Source organism: Macrosteles quadrilineatus, unplaced genomic scaffold (genome assembly GCF_028750875.1).
Source record: "Macrosteles quadrilineatus isolate MER2022 unplaced genomic scaffold, UCM_ALF_1.0 Scaffold_8__2_contigs__length_117827958, whole genome shotgun sequence".
NCBI lineage: Eukaryota > Metazoa > Arthropoda > Insecta > Hemiptera > Cicadellidae > Macrosteles > Macrosteles quadrilineatus.
This window is the reverse complement of record NW_026542601.1, coordinates 114,847,091-114,869,682: the sequence shown is the minus strand read 5'-3', so window position 1 is coordinate 114,869,682 and position 22,592 is coordinate 114,847,091. Positions and strand designations below refer to the sequence as shown.

The 22,592-nt window shown below is 32.6% G+C and overlaps 1 protein-coding gene across 10 annotated transcripts in view; it reads left to right on the top strand.

Annotated features, from left to right (window-relative positions):
* The window catches only part of LOC128999884 (hemicentin-2-like), a 397,910-nt gene that overhangs the window by 363,513 nt on the left and 11,805 nt on the right, over nt 1-22,592 (top strand). For 7 of the 10 annotated variants that reach the window (XR_008491326.1, XM_054426630.1, XM_054426626.1 and 4 more), the window contains 11 exons: nt 3,648-3,853; nt 4,877-4,959; nt 6,596-6,827; nt 13,807-14,073; nt 15,022-15,238; nt 16,094-16,233; nt 17,146-17,403; nt 18,088-18,345; nt 18,989-19,024; nt 21,235-21,375; nt 22,196-22,229. Coding sequence is in view for 9 of the 10 variants with exons in the window: in XM_054426630.1 (XP_054282605.1) it covers nt 3,648-3,853; nt 4,877-4,959; nt 6,596-6,827; nt 13,807-14,073; nt 15,022-15,238; nt 16,094-16,233; nt 17,146-17,403; nt 18,088-18,345; nt 18,989-19,024; nt 21,235-21,375; nt 22,196-22,229 (1,872 nt within the window). In the remaining variant the exon portion in view is untranslated. The remainder of the gene's footprint in view (nt 1-3,647; nt 3,854-4,876; nt 4,960-6,595; nt 6,828-13,806; nt 14,074-15,021; nt 15,239-16,093; nt 16,234-17,145; nt 17,404-18,087; nt 18,346-18,988; nt 19,025-21,234; nt 21,376-22,195; nt 22,230-22,592) is intronic. The other 3 variants (XM_054426632.1, XM_054426633.1, XM_054426628.1) reach the window with 2 other exon arrangements.

The following is a 22,592-nucleotide window of genomic DNA, read 5'->3' as shown; positions in this document are numbered from 1 at the left end:
ACGGAACCGCTCTGCCCTTAACAAGTTTGGGGGTGGAAAGTGGGGGGTTGCAGCAGCTCCTTACCAAACGAACTTCCTAATTTATTTCGTTGAATACTTAAACCTCTTAATGTAACGTTTGTAAAGGTCGTGTTTTGAATCTGCTTTTGGGTAAATAATTTCAATGTGAATACTGCTTTAGGGATTAGAGGCTTTAGGGCGGAGTAATGAAGTTAATGAAAGAATGTTTTACTTGATAGATGTTTTAATTTGAACTATGTACAATATATAACTGCATGTTGTAGTTTTACGGTTTAAATATGGTTTCTTGTAAGTTATACGTTAAGTGTTGTATTTTTATAAATCACGCGTATTTTAAACAAAGTATCTTTGTTAATATAAAATAAAAACTCAAATCCGAAAATAATAAAAACCAAAACATTATTGTCATAATGTACAGTAAAAATTCAAGCTTTAAGTCTAATCTAGATCATTATATATTATTTGTGTTGTAGTCCTTAACAGCACAAGCTATTCAAGCACATTTATAAGACTGATGTTGCACAGACATATACTGTATACTGTATACTGTATACAAAGAAAACAATGTTTAACAAAACTGTCGATTCCCACTTTATGAGGTGGTTTCAAACAAGTTTTAAACAACATAACAAATAAAAATAACAGCATATTCCAGCATAAACCTTTTATCCTACTTTAAAATATAAAAACATTTTCTGATATAGTAGTTTAAGATACAACATGTTTTAGTAATAGATGTTTAGTAATAGATACTTCACGTATACTATAATCCTTATTTATTACAGTATTTGTGTTTATAAGTATTGTATATGACATACTGTGTTAAAAGTGTTTTTCGACAGGATTTTACTTAATTTTACTGAATTTTATGACGCAGTAGGTTTTGCATATCACATTTTCCAATCGTTTTATAAGGTGTATTTTTCATATGAATGGTTTGCTTGTTCATCCAGATGCAAAACAACATTCAGTTTGTTTAAGCTCATATTTTGAGATAAAATATGTTTAATCTACTTAAAAATTCGTATTATATCTGCAGATCAAATGAAAATAAAACTTAATATACTATGCAGTATAACAAATAATACATTACTATTTAAAAAATACACTATAATTTAATGTTTAGTTTCAGAATGTTAAAAAGTTGTTTATATTACCAAAATATGGTGAATTTTGTAAGTTTTATTTTCATTTGATCTGCAGATATAATACGAATTTTTAAGTAGATTAAACATATTTTATCTCAAAATATGAGCTTAAACAAACTGAATGTTGTTTTGCATCTGGATGAACAAGCAAACCATTCATATGAAAAATACACCTTATAAAACGATTGGAAAATGTGATATGCAAAACCTACTGCGTCATAAAATTCAGTAAAATTAAGTAAAATCCTGTCGAAAAACACTTTTAACACAGTATGTCCTTATTATTTACAGGTAAATATTTAATGAGCAATACGACCAACTTGATTGTTGTAACACATCCTTCCATTGTCAGTCCTCTGTTGAATGTTATTAGTCCCACGTGTCAGGAATAGAAAACCTCTTTTATTTATCTGACACCTCCACAGTGTAGCAAATACAACGAATCAAATGTTAATGGTAATTGGAAACTGTTAGGAATGCATTAGGTCTTGAGTCTTATACAATGGCTTGCTATTCTTGAGAGTTTATTTAGTTAGTTTTTTTTTTTAGTTTTTTTTAGAATCTTTAGTTGGTAATGTAAAAAGTAAAAGACTCTAACTACCCTAGTGAATATTATTATAGAGCTAATAAATAATTTGATAGTTAACTATAACATGTTGTTATCGTGAAAGAAATTGGAATATCCAAATATTACTTTTATTTATAATTTGTTTATAACTATTTATATTACTGTACGTAAAGCAAATAGTATTTATTTTGAACTTGAAGGTTTTGGAACTACACTACAAAAACTAAAATAATCATATAACTTATCATTCATAAATATTATAAATATTTATGCATTTAATGAAGCAGTGAATCTTTAGCAATGCATTATCAGTTAATTTTTGTTGTGAGTTTTATATTTTCTAATATTTTTTGAAAATCCTTTTTATTTTTTTCTCATAAAACTATCAAAATGTTTTCTCTGCTATTGCAGAAACTAAAAGATAACATTTAAACCTAAAAAATAAAGTGAATAAATACACTGAACAACTCAAACAATGATTAATCCCGTTCACAATTGTTTTTGAATTTTGTAAAGATATATTACAATATATATACAACAACACATTTTTTACGTCCATAAAAAAACTACCAACGCATCATCATAAATTATTAGCAATAAAAACAATCGATCGCCAATTTTCCGCACCTCCCTAACCTATTTACCGACTCTTCACTCTTCACTCAGCACAAATCCGTTCCAAGAAAACCTAATTACAAGGGAACAAAGGGTTGGTTCGGCTCTGCCGTGATTCAGCTGAGATTGGAGTCGTATTTTCAGGTGCTCTCGCAGTTAAGGGAGCAGCCGTATAAATTTACAGATCTAATTTGGCGGCGCGAGGGCTTTATCAGCCCTTTATCAATTGGTGGCCACAATGGGCGGGAACTGCCTGTTCACTCCGCTCGCCTAATGACCACTTCTGATCGCCCCCGAGGTATCTCATCAGATTTTGGCGGGAGGTGTAACTTTGGCGGGAAACTATGTGCGCATTGTATATCTTAGTTGGATTAGTGGGATTGTTTCACAGATTGTTGTGTTATTGGTTTGGCTGTTGTTTATTAGTAAGAAAATTATTATTTAATAATAATATTACAAAAATTGTAATAAATAAATTATCTTTATTTCATACGTTCTTATAATGTACACCTGTTTTCTCAATAGAGTGAACTATTTTCTATAGTGAATTTATGATTCCTGTGAGCTGTTTCTGTTGTTTTAAATAACATTTTTTGATTCTTCATAGGAATTAAAAAATCGCATTAGTTTCAATAAAAAATTATTACGATTTTTTCAGGATGTAATATCTGAGCGGTAATTACCACTAGGTAAAACACTATAATGCGGTTACCGAAAGTTTAGGGAAAATAGATCACATGTTTATTAAATTAGATGTTCATGGATTTAAGCATAACTTAACTATTATTTATATTTAAGATAGTTTTTTTTTTTTTACGAAAACCAATAAAATCCTACAGTGTCAGGTTTTTTTAACCAATGTGTGATTGTATCTGAACATTGTAGTGTATTAAGAACTGTTTAAACTATTGATTATGGTCGTTGCGCCAAAGAGTTCCTTAATTATGCCAAGACCTCAAAGGGTTTAACATAATGTTCCTTGGTTGCGCCAGCAAGCCCAGCAAGCCATGATGGGAGACTTGCCGGCAGAAGGAGTGTCCTTGTTTACGTGTCATCATAACCTAACCTAACCTAGCCTTGCCTAGCCTAACCTAACCTAACCTACTCAATTATACAGTCAAATAGGGCCGCCGTTTGGTGTGGTTAAGGAAAGAATCGGGTGGCTCCCTGGAGTGGTTTACGCAATTCAGGAATACCCGACTACCTGACTCAGGTCAGTCAGCGCTATTAATATGTGCCCTTGATGATTGAGTGTTTCTTAAATTCAAGATTTTGACGAATCCTTTCTTTTCCAGGTTACGTAACAACGAAGTGATCAAAGCCCAGGAGGGTGGGGAACGTTCCCCTACCGGTGCTGACGAAGACTCCGTAGACGGTCTGGACGGCACGGTGCTGACGGTCAAGACAGCCACTAGAAACCACCATGGTATCTACACTTGTATGCTGGAGAATGAGGTCGGCGTTTCGACATCTTCCAACGAGGCGAACGTCTCAGTCTACTGTAAGTGAACTTTTAATTGTGTTTATAAGATAAATATTTAAGAATCTTCGGAGAAATATTGGGTACTTTAATTATTCCTAAGTCTCCAACTGTTTCAACAGTTTTTTGGTTTGTACTTTAATAACCGCTTCAGCTCCACCATCCGCAAACATAGTAACCACACCACATAAACAATTCAAAACTTATAATTCTAAGCCCTACTGGGTCCCTGATTCATGCAGATTGCAGATCCCTTTTCTTCGTGATATACCAAAACCAAATCTAGAAATATCTAGGAAATCTAGGAGTCTAGACGCTACATTCACCCGGTCGCGACTTATCATCCTAAGTTACCATTAATCCGTATTATCGTTGTAAATGTACCTTTTTTATGTGACTATGTTCGTGTTCGTGTGCGTGTTTGTGTTTGAATGTACCATGTGTGAACCGACGACATTCAGATGAAGTGATTATTTTGACATCCACTGGACGCCTGATGATGACTTCTGTATGAAGTCGAAACTAGTTGCGTGACAAAAAATTGCGACTATTGGATTACTAGAAGCAGGTGTTTAAACCAATTTATATATTCAACGTAATCCGGAGGCTAACATCAAAAATGAAAACCAAATCCATTAAAAGCTCCTACAATATACAAGGCTGTTTGTGGCTGGAGAGAGTCTTTCTCCTAGATTGGGCGACTAGGTCTGCATTAACTGCAAGACTTAATAATAAATTAAATCAAAGTTAACGTTTTTACATTTTTTTAGAACCGTGAGACAATACTCGAACAATTTTTACTATTCAAGTTAACTGTTACTAAGACATCCTATAAGTTTGTTTTTGATATTGGTTTGCTGCCAAATTTTCTTAGTTATAATTAATCAAATCTGTTTTCCATATTACTGACCCTTCTAGTATGCAATAATCATTGTTAACTATCGTGCAGTTTAAAAGTCAGAGGATAGATCAAAGTTGTAAATATAAACTCACGATCTTCATAAAAGAACTGAGTAATTTCTAATACTAATATATGTTTTACAGATAAGCCTATAGTAAATCTAACAACAAATCCACCAACGCCTGTAAGTGAGTTGGACCATCAAAACATCACCTTACTATGCCAGGTAGGATTTATTTACAATGTAATCTCTTGTAGATATATTGTCTTTTCCATATCACCTTTATGAAATACCCTACATGAAAGTGAAGGTTCATCTGCACGTGCCATATTACTGTTGTAGGGTACATTTTCCATTTTCTTTCTGAATTAGAAAATAATTATTGTAGTAATTTGAATGAAAGCTTTGACTACAAGGATTGACGAATAAGGCCTAAGGTTCATAAGACTGTTTGAACGGTTTGTTAAAAGGCATACAGTTATGCATAAAGAAACAGAGTTTTACGTTACCAACTGGTAAACCTGTTACATCGGTAACATCATGTTATACATTATTTTTGACTAGAGCCAAACCTTTCCTTATTAAATCCAACCACAATCCTGGGAACATTCAATACTTGGTCGTAGTTCACCTGTAAAAGCAAACACAAACGCCAGTTGGGTGGGTTTACATTTCTGTTCTCATTGTAGTTGCAACACAAGTTGGATCAAGTATACTTTCTTGAGTTAATTAACCGCCTTATCTAAATGCTCACTTTATTTCCTGAACAAACAATTGCAAGTTTTCCACGCTTAGTTTTATTACGAGTCGGGATTTATTCGTTGTGCGGGAACTTTTCTAGTTAGTCGCGAGAAAATTGTGAACAATTAATTTTGCCGAGAGACTTTATAGCTGAAAATACACGTGGGGGTTTTATCGCTTGGTTTATAGTGAATAGTGGTTGGATTACAAAGATGAAGTTGTTTTTAACACTTTGTAACTGAAGTTTATTATGGTCGACTCGTAAATAAGTCTAGACTTATTTGCAAAGGGAATTGTTGTTTCCCAATTACGATAGTTCGTTTACTTTTAAGTAAGTGTTTTGGGGAAAATGTTTATATGAATGATGCCCTCAGAACCCTTAATTTTATTTGGGTAGAACTTTATTTTGCTTCGTCATTTTGTCTACCTGACTTTTTGTACAATTACTAATACATTAATTGCATTTACTCAATTTAACTTCTTAGGCCTTAATTAATGTCATTTTTGGGAAGCGACTAGTAAAGTTAAACACGTTAAGACTTGAAGGAATAGGTCAAAAACCTACAAAAATTATGATACTTCATAAATTTGGCTACCTGAATAAGTTAAGAGTACTTAAGTTTTTTTAGTCAGCAAAATGAGGAAACGACATAATTTATAGAATGTTATGTTTCACCTTCCCATTAATTTAAATATTTTAATTCAATAAAAGTAATTCCATTGAGAAATTATTAAAATTTCCAATCATTGACTTCTTAAATACTTTAGCAATATTTATAAAGTATTTAGAATAGTTGTTTATCTTTGTCTCACAAACCCTAACGCTCATTCATCACACTCGAATACACAGTTAACAATACACACGTTCCATTCTCACCTCTAAGGGAGCGAGCTGATCTAGTAGTTAAGTTCGGAGCTTCGGTACCTGAGGTCCCGGGTTCAAATCTTGCCAAATCACCAATGAATTTTATCTAAGTGATAATAACCCACCCCTAGGTCTAGCCTTAAGTAATGTGAAAACGAATTTCGAGCTAGTGCTTAGCGTTCTAGGATACAAAAAAATATTAGACCCTTCCCACTTTCAAAGTACTCATCTACGATTCATCCAACTCTTGTCCAGGTCTACACCGGGTACCCAGACACACTGTTGGCGGTGAGATGGTACCTGGACGGTGAGTTACTCAAAGAGTTGCCGGAGTGTGGTGCTTCCAACGCCACCCTCTGCGACATCGACCCCAGCAAGCTCCTGTTGGAGGAGGTCGAGAGGAGGTTCCATGGCAACTACTCGTGTGCTGGGATGAACGAAGCGGGCTGGGGACCCATCAGTGCAGCGACTCCAGTCATCGTCTATTGTAAGTGTGATTATGTGATTTGTAAACAATTTAGATGTTTATTGCACGAAATTGTGTGAACTCCCGTTATTGAAGATGGTTTTTCTCCTTCAAGCCCTAGAATTTCTACCAATCTTTTACTCGTAACTGCAAAACTCCGAATCAGGATTATTAGGTTATGTATTCGAATCAACCATGCATTTTAACGTTATGTTAAATAATGTAACTCAACTACAATATGGTGTTTTGGACTACACAATAAAGGATTAAGTCTAAATTTACCGGAAGATTCTACATGCGTCCCCTTTAGTACTTTGTTGGGTAGATCTTTTGTAAGAAGAATTTTACATCTTGTGTTACTTTTATGGAGTCTGGCTTTAATATTTCGAATATTTATTTATATTAATGTACTTGTTTGAGTTTGGTTTTATTATTCCTAAAAAGGCTAGGACTGAGTTAGATTTTTCCCATACAGTTGGGAAAAATCCGCATCGTTTAATTAATAGTAAAATAGAAACATTTTAAATTCTTATGTATAAATACTTATTTAAACTGTCTCTGTAAAAGGTAAATTCATATTACCTTTAGCAAGACCTTTTTAATGAAATACCCTAGTAGGCGGTTAAGTAAAGAAAATTGTAATACACACGTCTTGAAAATTAGACACTACTAAATAATTAAAAACGTGTTATACAATACAAACAAAGTCCGTATTAAGCTGCATATTGTTGGATTTAATTACCTGATGTCATAATAAATGTTGCTCTAGTATGTTTATTTGCAAAAGCCTATTCAAGAGCTAATCTAAAGTAAATCTTTTTTCAATTAAAAGTTAAATTACAGATTGTACCTTCGGGGCAGGTCCAGAACCTCAAGGTTATTAAAGTTCCGTGAATATTTTATGATTAAACCCTTATTCTCTATCATTTTTGTTTGACATTAATTATTATTTGAACAAGTTTAAATTGGGACATTTAAGTACAAAGGGAGACTTTTTGTTTTATTTTTTATTTGACTAAATCGAGTTAAATGTAAAAAAATAGTTTTTTTTCAGAACTGCAGACAAAACAAAATTAAATACCTTATAAAAAAAAGTTGTAGAAAAATTTGCTTACAACACAACATTTAAAAATGTAAATATACTTTTAATCCACTTGCTAGGGGGGTTCCTGTGTGCATTTTATGTATAGAAAAACACCCTAAGGGATCATGTAGGTACTATGTGGGTTATCATTTTTCACGTGGGTGCCAGCTTGGCAGAGTGGGCATAACCTCAGAATCCGCCATTTTAAAAATGGCGGCGGCATTTATTACATGAAACTCATTAGGAGCTTATATCTCGAAAACGGTAATATATAGCGAGTTACTTTTATAACAATAAATGTTGCTTACACAATAAGGAAAAACTTTTGTATTTACGAAAATGCCCTAAATATAACTATTTAGGAGTAGTTGAGCAATTTATGTTAATTCAACCTATAAATTTTTACTTTGTTTGACAAAAAAATTCTAATATCTTTAAAAAACTGTTCCTTTTTAATTTTGCACATAGCACTTATTTCTCTTTATATTTAAGGTCAAAATACCCCCACCGAAGCAAACCTGCAGACTAAGCAAACATTTACCTGGCTGCATTTCTACTAAAATATTAAAATTGTCATATTCATAGTATTTAACCTATACATTTTATCTCTGTTGCCAAAAAATCAAATAATTATAAAAAAGCTGTTATTTTGTAATTTGGCACATAGCAAAAATTATTTCTTCGCATTTAGGGTAAAAAACCTGCAAAAAGCATTCGAGAAGCTTCTGGCAGATATATAAGCTATTAAAATAATATAACATATTTTTAAATTAATTTTTTGTTATTAAATGACGCATACAAATATAAAAATAAATATAAACCTTTCTATATACTGAATTTTTATTATTACAAATAATAATAAATCTACGGATGTAATAGAAATTATTATTATAATTCATAACAAAAATTAAACTGTTCACAATATACTTGTGAGCATTGCGGCAAAGAGTAACCACCATCACTGTGTCCAAAACTCAAAGGATCGAGTTGAAAAACGTGTTCTTCCATGCAATGGATTTGGATGTATGTAGGCTACAATAAAAAGCACGTAAGATATGCTGTATAGTAGCTCTACCAGACAGAAAATCTTTACGAGCTAAGGATATTCTTTGTACAGTGACAGTGTAAGTATATCCAGTGTCTTAGATCAATCATAGTTTCACACTGAGTATCCTTTTTTTTAATGTGAACTAGATACTTCACTGTGTTTTTCAAACTTTATTCTATCTCTTCCTCCTCATCTTTTCCAAAGTCCATTAGCAAAGTACTGTACTTGGATTACATTTTAGGGTAGCACGCTTTGTTCCAAATTTGCTGGCAAAGTCACAGCCCGTTAAAATATGGAGTGCTGAGAGAACTGAGCAAAGGTTACTTCCAAGCCTGTTTGCTATAATGTGAACTATAGTACAGGTAAAATAATACAAAAACACTCCATGTAAACAACAAAATTTGTACATTCATGAAATTTCACCCGTAAGTTCCTTATAATATAAGAAATGAAGATCCGATGAGTCCCCAAAATTTTGGGCGTCCTAAGGTCCTTTTTAGGGCCCTTTTTGTTCCAAAGGGCCCTTGTTGCTGAATAATTTTGTTTTTACGTTTAAGGTCGAGTGAGGTGTGGTTTTCGATGGTTTTAGTTATTTTAAATCAATTGGGACTAGTTTTAAGTGTATTAAACCACTCCATACAGGGTGTTTTGAAATATAAATACTTTTTATACAATTTAAAGATTTATTCATAAAGTAATACAATTAGTTACCTCCATGCTCTACTATAAAAGGGGATTATTGAAAATAACTTTAATTCTTTACTATATAAGAGGGAAGGATCACAAGGAGTAATAGAAAATATTAAGTACCCCCGTCACAGCAAACCTGCAGACTAAGCAAATTTTCCATTTGCCCAATTTTCAATTAAATCTAAAATAGCATTGAGTTTAATGAATACTTAGGTTTGCTGCTACAAGGAGGCTAATAAAGTGTGTTTATAGTAAAATAATAATAGCCTAGTATAAAACAAATAAATTTGACAAGTTTTATTAAGACATATCTATAAAAATAAATCATTTTGCACTATTATCAAGAATAACATGGAATTTTAAATTTACAATTTTTGGTTAATATACTAAATCATTTGTTTTCTTTAAGCTCTTTAAAATGCTCTAGAGAAAAATTGGGAAACTTTGTGTTTTGAGGGTCAAAGATTATAAATTTTTACCACATAAAACCCTGTTCCATGGACCGATTATACCGGTTTTGCTAAAATTGAACCAAAATTACTCGAGTTATCATGTTTACGGACACGTATATAACATGGATATATTATATTATATATATATATATATATAAACACATATATAATATTTTAAGTGGATGGTGCTTTAGGCTTCTGGGGGCATCAAAATGAAAACATAAATCGGTTTCGGGTCTATGTTTTACTATAAGACCTTCGGTAATAGCTTATTTCCTATATTGGAAGTTAAAGGGGGATAAGTTATCCCCCGTAAAGGGGGGTTAGGTTATATGGTGGGTAAAAGGGGGTGGATTAAGTTTTACAGTATAACATAATAACATAGGTTACTACGCAAAGATTTCAACTTTTAAGGTGGTATGAATAATCTTTCAATGTGTCTTTTATGCAAATCTATTAAGACCAATTTCAAATTGATATGTATTTTTCTTAGGTAGTTATTTAAGTTATTTTTTTACATTTATTAAAAATTAAAACAATTGTATTTGTATAAAACCTTACATTACATATTAAAATGACTTAAACTACCTAAAAATTTACTTAAACCATACTTAAACTAAAGCTTTTTTTCTACAATTTTCGTAGTATCTCTCTTTACAATTTCATCATCACAATAATTATTCTCAGACGACTCATTAACAATTTTATTATTCTTAGCAACTTGCCCATCTTTACTGATTTTGTCCAAGTTGGTGTTCAAGCTGGATTCCCCTTTACAAACCTTGCATATTGCAGAACAGGCAACACCAATCTTAAAGCACGAACAATGTGGTGCAAAAACACCTTTCATACATACTGACGTTTGCAACTTGTATCTTAAGTTCCTCAAAAATATTTTCAATCAATACGTGTACGGTTGTCTTTGATGGTTGTCTTTTGACCAGGACAGCACTAAGACATCAGAGCAGCATTGTCGGTACAAGCATTTTTGTCCTGAACAATGGGAACGAGGTTTATGGGGTAAAAATTGAGTGTTCTCATTTACTTTACCCTCAAAACACAAAGTTTCCCAATTTTTCTCTAGAACATTTTAAAGAGCTTAAAAACAAATAATTTAGTATATTAACGTGTTTTTGTATGGTTTTAGCTACGGAAAAAAATACTAAAATTGTAAATTTAAAATTCCCATGTTATTCTGATTTAGAATAGTGTAAAATGATTTTGTTTGTTTGTTAATAGATATATATTGATCAAACTTGTCAAATTGATTTGTTTTATACTAGGCCATTAATATTTTACTATAAACACACTTTATTAGCCTCCTTGTAGCAGCAAACCTAGGTAATCGTTAAACGCAATGCTATTTTAGATTTAATTGAAAATCAAGTAAGTAAAACAGAAATTCGATAGGTCTGCAGGTTTGCTGTGACGGGGGTATTTAATATTTTCTCTTACTCCTTGTGATCCGTTTCCTTTACGTAGTAAAGAATTACAATTATTTTCAATAATCCCCTCTTATATAGAGCATGGAGGTAACTAATTTTATTACTTTATGAATAAACGTTTAAATATCGTAAAAAGTAATAATATTTTGAAACACCCTGTATGGAGTGGTTTAATACACTTAAAACTAGTCCCAATCGATTTAAAATAACTAAAACCATCGAAAACCACACCTCACTCGACCTTAAACGTAAAAACAAAATTATTCAGGAACAAGGGCCCTTCGGAACAATATCTAGGACGCCCAAAATTTTGGGGACTCATCGGATCTTCATTTCTCATATTATTAGTAACTCACAGGTGAAATTTCATGAATGTACAAATTTTGTTGTTTATAAAACCCTATTTTACCTGTACTACTAGTACATATCATGAAGTTCTGGCTGTACCAAGTCGCATCCACAAATCCTGCAAACCTTTCGAAGTGAATCCATTCATAAAGTGTAAAGCCAACACTACGACATCTGTATCCGAAGACAGAACTACGACTTAATTTGATAACTCGAGCAAAAATGATCCAATTTTGATGAAATTTATCACAAACGTGTAAACCTACGTTTTCAGACGAATTCGGACTATTATACCAGCACGATCGGACTATGGGAACGGGGGTTTATGGGGAGTTTAATGGGGTAAAAATGGATTTTTCCGATTTTCGACCCTAAAAACACGACATTTTATAATGAACGAAACCATTTTGTAGAGCTCAAAAAATAAATAACTTTGTATATTGTAGCGTTGTATGCCCAAAAGTTACGGAAATAATTTTAAAAAAATTTTAAGTTTAAAATTCCCATGTTATTCTTATGGAGAATAAATAAACTGTTTTAGTTTGCTTGTTTATGGATATATTATAGTCAAATTTCAAAAATTTTGTTTCATTCATACTAAGCTATCAACATTTCAATAAAAATATATAAAAAAACACCTAAATACCTTCCCTGAAGCAGCAAACGTAAGTACTCATTACAAATCAATGTCATTTAAATAGGAAATCAATCGATCAATTTTAATATTTTAGTAGAAATGCAGCCAGGTAAATGTTTGCTGATTCTGCAGGTTTGCTGCGACGGGGGTATTTAGACCTTAGATGTAAAGAGCAATTAGTGCTATGTGCCAAATTTAAAAAAACAGTTTTTTATTTTTTTAAAGATATTAGAATTTTTTTTCAAACAGAGTAAAAATGTATAGATCAAATTAACATAAATTGCTCAACTACTCCTAAATAGTTATATTTAGGGCATTTTTGTAAATACAAAAGTTTTTCCTTATTGTGTAAGCTACATTTATTGTTATAAAAGTAACTCGCTATATATTACCGTTTTCGAGATATAAGCTCCTAATGAGTTTCATGTAATAAATGCCGCCGCCATTTTTAAAATGGCGGATTCTGAGGTTATGCCCACTCTGCCAAGCTGGCACCCACGTAAAAAATGATAACCCACATAGTACCTACATGATCCCTTAGGGTGTTTTTCTATACATAAAATGCACACAGGAACCCCCCTAGCAAGTGTAAATAAGTGCATTTTCATTGCCATCGTGTCAAAATCTTACTTCTAAACTTTCTAGGTTAGCCAACAATATGTTTTATATTTTTTATAAAATGTATATTATGCGATTTCTATTAAGTTCCAGATACAGAAGATGTTGGACAAACATTTAAATATTAGTTTGTATTATTTACTACCCAATGGTTTTTTGTTATGTGACATAAACTCGAAATACTTTTTTATGCCACTTATTACTATGCCACTACCTATAAATACATGTTATCTAAACAAATTGGTTGAACCATCCATCAATCCATAATTTACTTCATTCCAAAGTATGTTCTTAAAAAAAATAATATATGCCTTGTACCTCAAATTGGCAGGAGCAATTCTCTTTCACAACGTTTTCTAATGATATGACAAGTTAGTTAATCGTCCTATATGAAAATAGACTTTCTAGAATAGTAGTAGATGAAATAAGGAGCACGTTGGTGACTTCAATTTTTGCAAGTCCTTGTATATAACGGGGGTATGTAGTATTAAATACTACAAGTTCAGACAAATACACCTACGGTGCTATTGAAGGTGGTGTTATATTATGGCAAACTCTTCTTTTACTATTAAACCATCATAAACCATTATATAATTTGTCAAATAATTTCCTGCCCTCTTTCCTACTAATCCCATCATACACCTGCTAAACATAACCTAACTTCTAACTCCCCCACAGACCCACCAGGGGACACGTCGCTCGTCTACACCCCAAACCAGGTGAAGAAGAAGGGCAGTGTGACACTAATGTGCAGTGTACGCGACGAGGGACGTCCCCCCGGGCCGATCTACCGATGGCTACGTGGAGGTCATCTCATACACGACGTGACCTCTGCCAACTGGACAATTGACCCGGTCACGCTGGAGACCGAGTCCAACTTCACCTGCATCGCGGAGAACGACGGAGGCCAGAGCGTGCCGGCCACGGTGGCGTTCAAAGTTTTGGGTGAGTCCAGTTTTATTTTATTTGTACTTTTCAAGGATTCGTGGCCTCTTTGAAGCTTTTATTTGGGCGTCCTCAACATAGGCCTTTGAGGCATGCTCGGGAAACGTAAAAAGCAAAGTAAGGAATAGTTACACTTTGAGTGGCAGCACTGGACCTTAAACCCACGACTTTTCTGGACCACATACTAAACTGATACTAGTTTAAAGGTGCAATTTCTTATGTCTTAAATCCTTGAAAACAAGTTTAATCCAACTTATTGAAATTGTTGTTTTTGGGAAGGATTACTTAAGGATCGTATAGCTTCAAAAATGTTGTTATTAGTTGTCTCTTCGATATTTTGCCCACATATAGTTGAAAACACTCAGCATAAATTTTTTAAACCTTGTATTTTAAAAAACAGCCTGTTACGATGGTAAACTGATCCCAGATTTAATCTAAAGATTGTGAAGTATTGTTACGGGATAAGTCATGGGGGTAGGTTAGGGACAATCAAGTGCAGAGATTACTTCGTGCAAGTGGTAATCTTTTTCTCAATTAAGGCAAATGTCATGCATAATTATAAATTTTATAACTTTGTTTTTTAAAAATATGTGTTTGATTTTTTCATATTTAACTATTTCTACATACAATATTCGATATACAATTTAAAATGCTAAATGGGTACATTTTAAATGTTTGTAGTTTTTTGGCGTAACCTACATTTTCCTAAATATATTTCATTATTTAGCTTTAAATAGACTATAAGGTGAAGAAATAATCCGAAAAGATTTTGCTGCATAATACAACCTCCTAGGAAAGGTTTCAGATAGTTTTATAAAACATAACCTACAACTAAATTAATTTTTATATACGTAATCGCAATGTTTATACAGTGCCACAATGTCGTTTATTACTCGTATTACTACAACTAAACCTACAGCCCTCATTATCCATCCTAACGTATTCCAGCACCACCAAACTTCATTGAGCGACCTCACCCGTACTTCGGCGCTCGGTGGAACGACCAATATATCAACCTGACCTGTAGAGTGGAGTGTAGCCCTCTCTGTACGATCAGCTGGACCAAAAACGGACGACCCATCGACAAGGCGATGAACAACCGGTATGACATACGGGAGGTCGTGGAACGGTCCAACCCGACGGCCAACATCTTCGAGTCTGTCAGGTAATGTGGTTTGTAGTAGTATAATGAAAGGTTGAACGGTCATGTGTCAGGTCACGGTACTTAAGTTGCCAGATCCTTAAGGTTACATGTATTTGCCTATTAGGTAAGATTACTGACAAAACATTAGGTCTAGTAGAATATCAAGGTGATGTTATATAGAACATTCTAAGTGTGTTCTTCTGTGCATTTCCATAACCTCTAATAGTAGGCCGTGGCTTTGGTGTGTGAAAACGTCACACCGGTCTATTGCCATGGCAATGAGAGTAATAAGAAACGTGTAAATTTAAACATTGTGCAAACAGAATCAGTGAACATCTGTTTCAGTAGGCATGGTCTGCAGCGTTGTCTTTTGGTATCCTCAAAAAATTGTATTAGAGGAGCCTAAAGTGTTTACAGTTAATTATTAGGATAAGTGTGATTTGATTTAGTGGGCTGGATGAAAGGTTAAGGTATTAAATAATATGCATATTTTGTGTGGTAGTAGTGGACATAGGTTGAACGATAAGTTATAATCTACTTTACACTATGTCTGTTTTAGTAAATGCAATGAGTACACAAGTAAGGGTACTACCTTAAGTGTTTAAAAGTTCTAAGGCAGAAAAACGTAATTTCTGGTTACCTAAATTTGGGTTGATACATTTTATATAATCGAAAACTTTTAGTCAGCTCAGTGACTTTATATCTAGATATATCTAGATAACATATCTTGTCCTTCGACGTGTTCCTATGATTCGTCTACCAACATTACGCCATAATGACAACTAGCTCTATTATTGCCAAATAATCAATTTAGAAATACCCTTAAACACAGTAAGTAGAGCGTGTTTCGCTAATCTTTCAAACTTTTTGTTGTAGATCAACGCTGATCTGGAACATGTCTGCCTGGCCTGGGGCGCAACTAGACAGACTGTCAGACAACGCCAACTACTCTTGTCACAGTTCAGGCAACCTAGTGGGAGCTGGAGTCAACAGCACTACAACGTTTGGTGTAGAGTGTGAGTGTTGGATTGTAATTTTCGTATACACTGCAAGGGTTAAATTTATTAGTAAAATTAATATTGTGTCTGGCAATGCAATATTAAAGACGTGATGATATCTCAAGTTATCAGAACTAGAACGATAGGACTAATTAATTATATGTCAACAAAAATCTGTTTCCTAGTCAACGAAAATGCGATTTAAGTATTTCCCGACCATACGGCATACTCTACTAGGACTCAAATAAACCCACTCAAACATTTATTTCAGAACGATTACTATGGTAGTGGAGTACGTCAAAGTCTCAAAAAAAACCTCTTGTAGAGAGAGAGAAAGAGAGAGGGAGGAGATAAAGAGAGAGAATAACTTTTAATCAAAATCGTTAAGATTTGACAGGCGTCAGGGTAATGTTATTGTTATAATAGGTGAGATTGTGTAGTAAATACGTTTACATTACATCTAGGAGTTTTACTGAGAAATGGAACTTAATCTAATTGAAATACCAACCCTTGTTGTATTTCGTTGTACATCCGCTTATTACAGGTAAAAGGTATGTAGCAAGAGACTACCAAAAACGTTTGTGATGTTCAATATGAGTGAAATATGTTAAAAACTTATTTATTTTCACTGTTGTGAAATCTTAACGGTTGATTTTCCCCCAAAAACGAATGAAAATACCAACGCATATAGAAGATATATATAATAATTATATAATATCTAGTATAGTACAGTAATACAGTAATATATACAGTATATTACAGTAATAGGCCTATATAGTATAGTCAAAACTTATAATGGCATATTGGTGTCCATGTATTCAGCGCAAGTTCACACATACTAAAAAAAACTAAAACTGAATGGTAGCAACGTAACTAAACGTAATGGTAGCAAAGAAACTATCAAGCTCTTGACAAACTATTTCCCTACAGATCCTCCAGAAAACGTGACGGTGACCAACAAGATTGTGAACGTGACAGAGAACAACATCCCTCCCAGAGTGCTCTGCAGTGCCAAGGCGTTCCCCGAGGCGTCCTACAACTGGTCGAGGGAAGGGGACAGTGACGTGGTCAGGGGGAACGCTCTCATCCTCAACTTCCCCATGCAGAGGCACAAGGGAGGAAACTACGTGTGTACTGCGTACAACAAACACGGCAGCAACACGCAGACCACGTTCTTCAATGTGCTGTGTAAGTGGGTTGAGATACCTCGTAAAGGTTTTTAGTATGGGTCTCTTACTGAAGAACATACTGGGGATACTTGAATAAGTATTCGTGGCTTATTCAAAAGTTAAAATGTTTATTAGTACTGTTTGCTTTAAAATCAACTTGTTTGAATTACCAAAAAACACAGGAGTGTCTGATAGTTATCAATAATCAGGCTCCATCATTGTCATCTTTTTTTTATAATGTAACTCTTTAGTTCCGTTAAGGCAACGCTAGGCTATATACTGTTTATTTTAATCAAACACAAGTTATTTATTTAAAATGTACTACTAGTCTGTACTAAAAAAAACTCTTAAGGAAATGTAAAAATCTTCTTTTAAAGACCCAACATTTCCTAAAGTTTAAGGATCCAAATTATACCGAGTGCAGAAGGCTTCTATATCAGGGCAATTTAAACTTTTTTGTTGTATAAAAATGAAAAAAAAGTGCTTATGGGGTGTATTCTACACACCATTTAAATACTACGCTAATGTGGTAGTGTTGTAAAGTCAGCCATATTAATTCCTTTCCAACTTTGTGCAAATTGTACATATTGTTATGTAATATTATGTATAATAAAAATAAGATTTTTTAAAGTGATCACAGCTAAAGATTATTTTGAAATATTGCATAACAACACTTTTTTAAATGAATGTTTGCCCCTCGCAGACAAACCAGAATGTGGGATCACCCAGACCGAAGTCAGCGGAAAGATGGTGCTGATATGTACAGCAACTGCCAACCCCGCGGACGTGGACTTCACATGGAAAGTGAAAAACGAAAACGAAACGATAGAAGACAACATCGAGAAAGTTGGACTGCAAAGTTTTTTAACGCTAGAAACTAGAGTGGAAAATTTCAGGACATATTTGTGCGTGGCGAATAATTCTGTTGGTTCGTCAATACCGTGCGAAAGAGATGTTACAGGTTAGTATTTCTTACTTTACATATCACTTTTCATATTTTTACCTCTCTTAACATTAAGATAGTGTAGGTAACGTGTAAAATTGTAAATATGAGTAAAACACAGTTGTCTGTGTAAATTAATATGGATAGTTAATGAATCGGTCGATATAAAAACTATTGAAATTAACTGTATAAAGATAATGGCTTTTAATTAAAGCGCGTAAAACTTAAAAGATGCTGAATTTAGGTGTAAATGTAAGTTTTTGAACCTATAAAAACTAATTGAATAATACATTGATTATTTTGATTAGTTTTGCAAACATTTTCCGAGTTTTTTCGTACATTTACGACCATTCTATAGATAAAAGGTAAGAATAGGCTACCTTAAAAATCGCGATGATTTAAAAGGGAGACGTTTGGTATTTATTCTCTTGGTAGTCGTAAATAGTTTAAAAGTATAAAATCTGTTTTAAATACTATGATTTGGTGAACAAGCCTTTTATTTATAAGTTTGATAACTAAATAAATGCCATGGTGGATGAATGAAATTTTGATTGACGTTATAAAACGATAAAAACATGACATAACTACAAGAAATAATGATAAATAATGATTAAATTAATTTACTATCACACAGTAAATTTACAAAAATTAATGCTTCTAGCATACCAGGAGAAAAGTAGTAAGTTCAGAGCTACAGGTATGCATTTCTTCAATTTTCTATTCCTCACTCATTTTTATCTTAAAGCATAATAACCATTATTTTACAATTCCAAAAGAAACCTTTCAGTAAATGTTTTAAGATAGAAATTGGGTAGAGGAATATTTATATTTCTGCATGTAATTAGCATACAGCTTTTTCCATTTTTTACAAAATTGTAATTTTTGCACAGCGCACATTTTTTTGCGTGGTACGATACCTATGAAAGTGGCTGTGGCACTTAGTCAATTATTGAAAACAGTTTTTTAATATAAAACTTAATTACATTGTTTTACATTTATTCGTCGTTTAATGAAGAATGTTTCGTTAATTTGTATTTAACTGTTTTTCACTATACATTTTCGTGGGCGTTTTGCATGATTTTCAAATTTCATTCATCAGCGCATGGCGTATTTCATGATTGCTTTGAAATATATAGATGTTACAATATTATTTGTTCGCCTTTATGAATGGCTTTTTCAAATAATAGTATAGATTATCGATTAAATGTATTTCTGTCTACTAATTGATCATGGGCATTTTGTTAGATGTAAATTTTAATAATTTATTGTAAAAGTGTTTAAATTTTACTTTATACCAGAATAAAAGAAAGTATTATTTAAAAAAATTATATAAATTAAAAGTTGTATTATCAAGTCAAAGGGGCAGATCTCAAAACACTTTAAAAAATTTTTATTTCAAAATCACCAAAAGTACATGTTTATATCTCGACTATATTTTAGGTTTTTGAAAACACTGCACACTATTCGCTTAGGTTGCACGTTAAAAATCATTTTTAATTTGTTTAACTAATTAAGTAATTTTACAATGTAACGCAAATGACAAAGTTGTCCACTTTAACACCATAAACAACATGAAGTATACCAAAATAAAATCAACAGGGAAATATTTTATGGTTTAATTTAGTCATAATTTAGATAAATGTTAATTTTACTTTTAAATAAAGTAAGAAAATGTCTTAATATGTTTTAATTTTACAATAAACTATTGAAAAGGAAATCATACAGTATCTCAGTGGCAGTTTTACATAAAACTGATCTTCACAAGTAAACATGTAACGTACAGTATAGGAAACACGTAATAAACGTAGAGAAATGTCAGCTGACAGCTGGCGTGCGATGACGTCATTGACGCCAAAGATAACTTTAAGTTATGTTTGGCGTCAGTCGGAATTTGTAGGCTGACTGGAGTGCACATAGTGTTTACTCTCAGAGGTAAGAAAGACCAGAATGAAACATTTTGAACAATATTTTTAATTCAATTTACTTTCTCAAGTGTTTTTTCTTTGTGATGTCAAAACTTGAATTTCCATATCAAAGAATGTTTCTACTCATGTCGTTTGTAAAAAACTAAATTAGGTTACTTTTTCCATTAGCTCTACAAAAATAGTTAAGCTTTTTATATTATATATTACACGGTCTAAGAATATCTTTAGTATTTACTCGTAGAAAACACCTATTTTTTTATTTTTTTTTATATTCATGCTATATATTGTTGTTTTTCGCTGGTCTTGATAGGTTGATCATGACACATTACGCTGCTCATTGAAGTATTTTGTTCTTTTCATCTAATATTTTTATATTACTGATCCTATTGTACAGAACCATTAACTAAATAACATCATTAAGCTCTATTAACTCAAACCAAAACGGTTTCTTACAAAATAAATTGTATTAACCATCATTGTTATTGTTTTGCTTAAAAAGTAATATTAAAATATTTTACAAAATACTTAGATTGGTGTCGCTTTATCATTGAAATAGAAGTTGGCCAATCGTTAGGTTATCAACTACTTTGATCGAATCTAAATAACCACAGACTTGATTTATGATGATTATATTTAGATACAAAATGTCATAGGAATAAAAAAGTTTAACTATTAATAGAAACGAAAACTGCTACAATTACACATATTTCGGCATTCTTTGCGAAATGTGCATTATTCACAAATTACCGTTAATTAGTTATGTTGTACTAGTCTTTCTCACATTGCGATAAGCTAATCAATGTTACTGTTAACATTTAAAATAAGTCTCGTTGCTTTACATATGATATATTGTGGTGGTCGCAAAGGCTTTGCCTTTGTGGGGACCATCCATTTGTTGGGGATTGTATTTTCTATGTAACTTTTATTTCTAAAAAAAATGATTTTAATTTTACCTAGTGTTTCATGATGTGTTCTCTTCCAGGTAACATCAGCTGGTGGCACAGGTTAGAGAACGATAATCTGATGATACTACTAGCTGTGATTGCTGGCATCATACTGGTGGTGATCATCATTTGTGTCATCATCATCATAGTCTGCAGACGCAGACGAGCCGCAGACAAATGTAAGTTCAGTGAAGCTTGCACGGAAATATCACTCGTCGAATTTTTTTATGATAAGCAATAATTTACCTAATTGTGAAAGAATAAACGTAAATATAAATAGGATGACGGGCTTATTTTTTTAAGTACTTAGCTTTTTTTAGTTTGACATTTTTTTACGTTTTTGTTTATGGTAAATTTTAAGTAAAATCTCTACAAATTAGTAAATGTTTATTTTTAAGAGAGCCACAAACAATTGCAGTGATAGCACACAATTGAACGAGAAATACCTTTCACCAGGACCAAACAACATACACATGCCGGACAAACAGGTTTGATTTATTCCAAGTGTGGTTTTTACCAATAGATTTGTGTATTTTTTTAAGGTAAAAGTATAGATGTGTATCTCGTTGAATTAGAATTGTTAGCTTTGCCCCATTTGAGTACTCATGTAGTTAAATTGCAATTAATTTGACTCTAATTTTCATTGTGTTCAAAGCATGGTTGCTTATACTAGCTTTTACCGTGTGCTGTTATAAAACATAAAATTGACTCTTAAGAGTGTGTAGTTTCTGTTATGCAAACCACATTGACTGTCTTGAAGAAAAGACAATATGATCGGCAAATAATGGTTACAGGAGGTAAAATTGAAGGTTACTACTACGCTTTTCATTCATTTTTATATTTTTCAGTTCCTCCTATATTTTGTCTGTTTCCATGTAACGTCATTTAGTTACACAATAACATATAGACATACTAATGGCTTTTTCACTATATTTATTTGCTGCTAAGTTCTCACTAAAGGTACTAACATAATTGTTTCGTTTTCCCTCCCATTTATAGATAATAACCCAGTGGAGTTGGAAGATAGACAAAAGTAAGTGTAAATCTGTTTTATTGAGTAGCCCCAATTAAAGGTGGTGGGTGAAAATGATAAAATAATTTTACAAGCTATGGAAGTTTTGTAAAGGTTTTTAGATTGGAAAATTCACATTCATCTTGAATACAATAAATGGTAACATCATCTTTAATAATTCATTTTGAATTGATTTTAAATTCCTTTTAAAATATAATTTAATTATATTTAAAGTGTACAAAATAGTCTAAGGCAATATATTTTGAACATTCTATTGTAATTTCAATTCTGGCAATAATGTTACTTATTTTTCTCTCGCAATGGGAATATTTAAGAAATAAAACGGCTATGTCATAGGTTTCCAGCTCCAACGCATGAACCAAC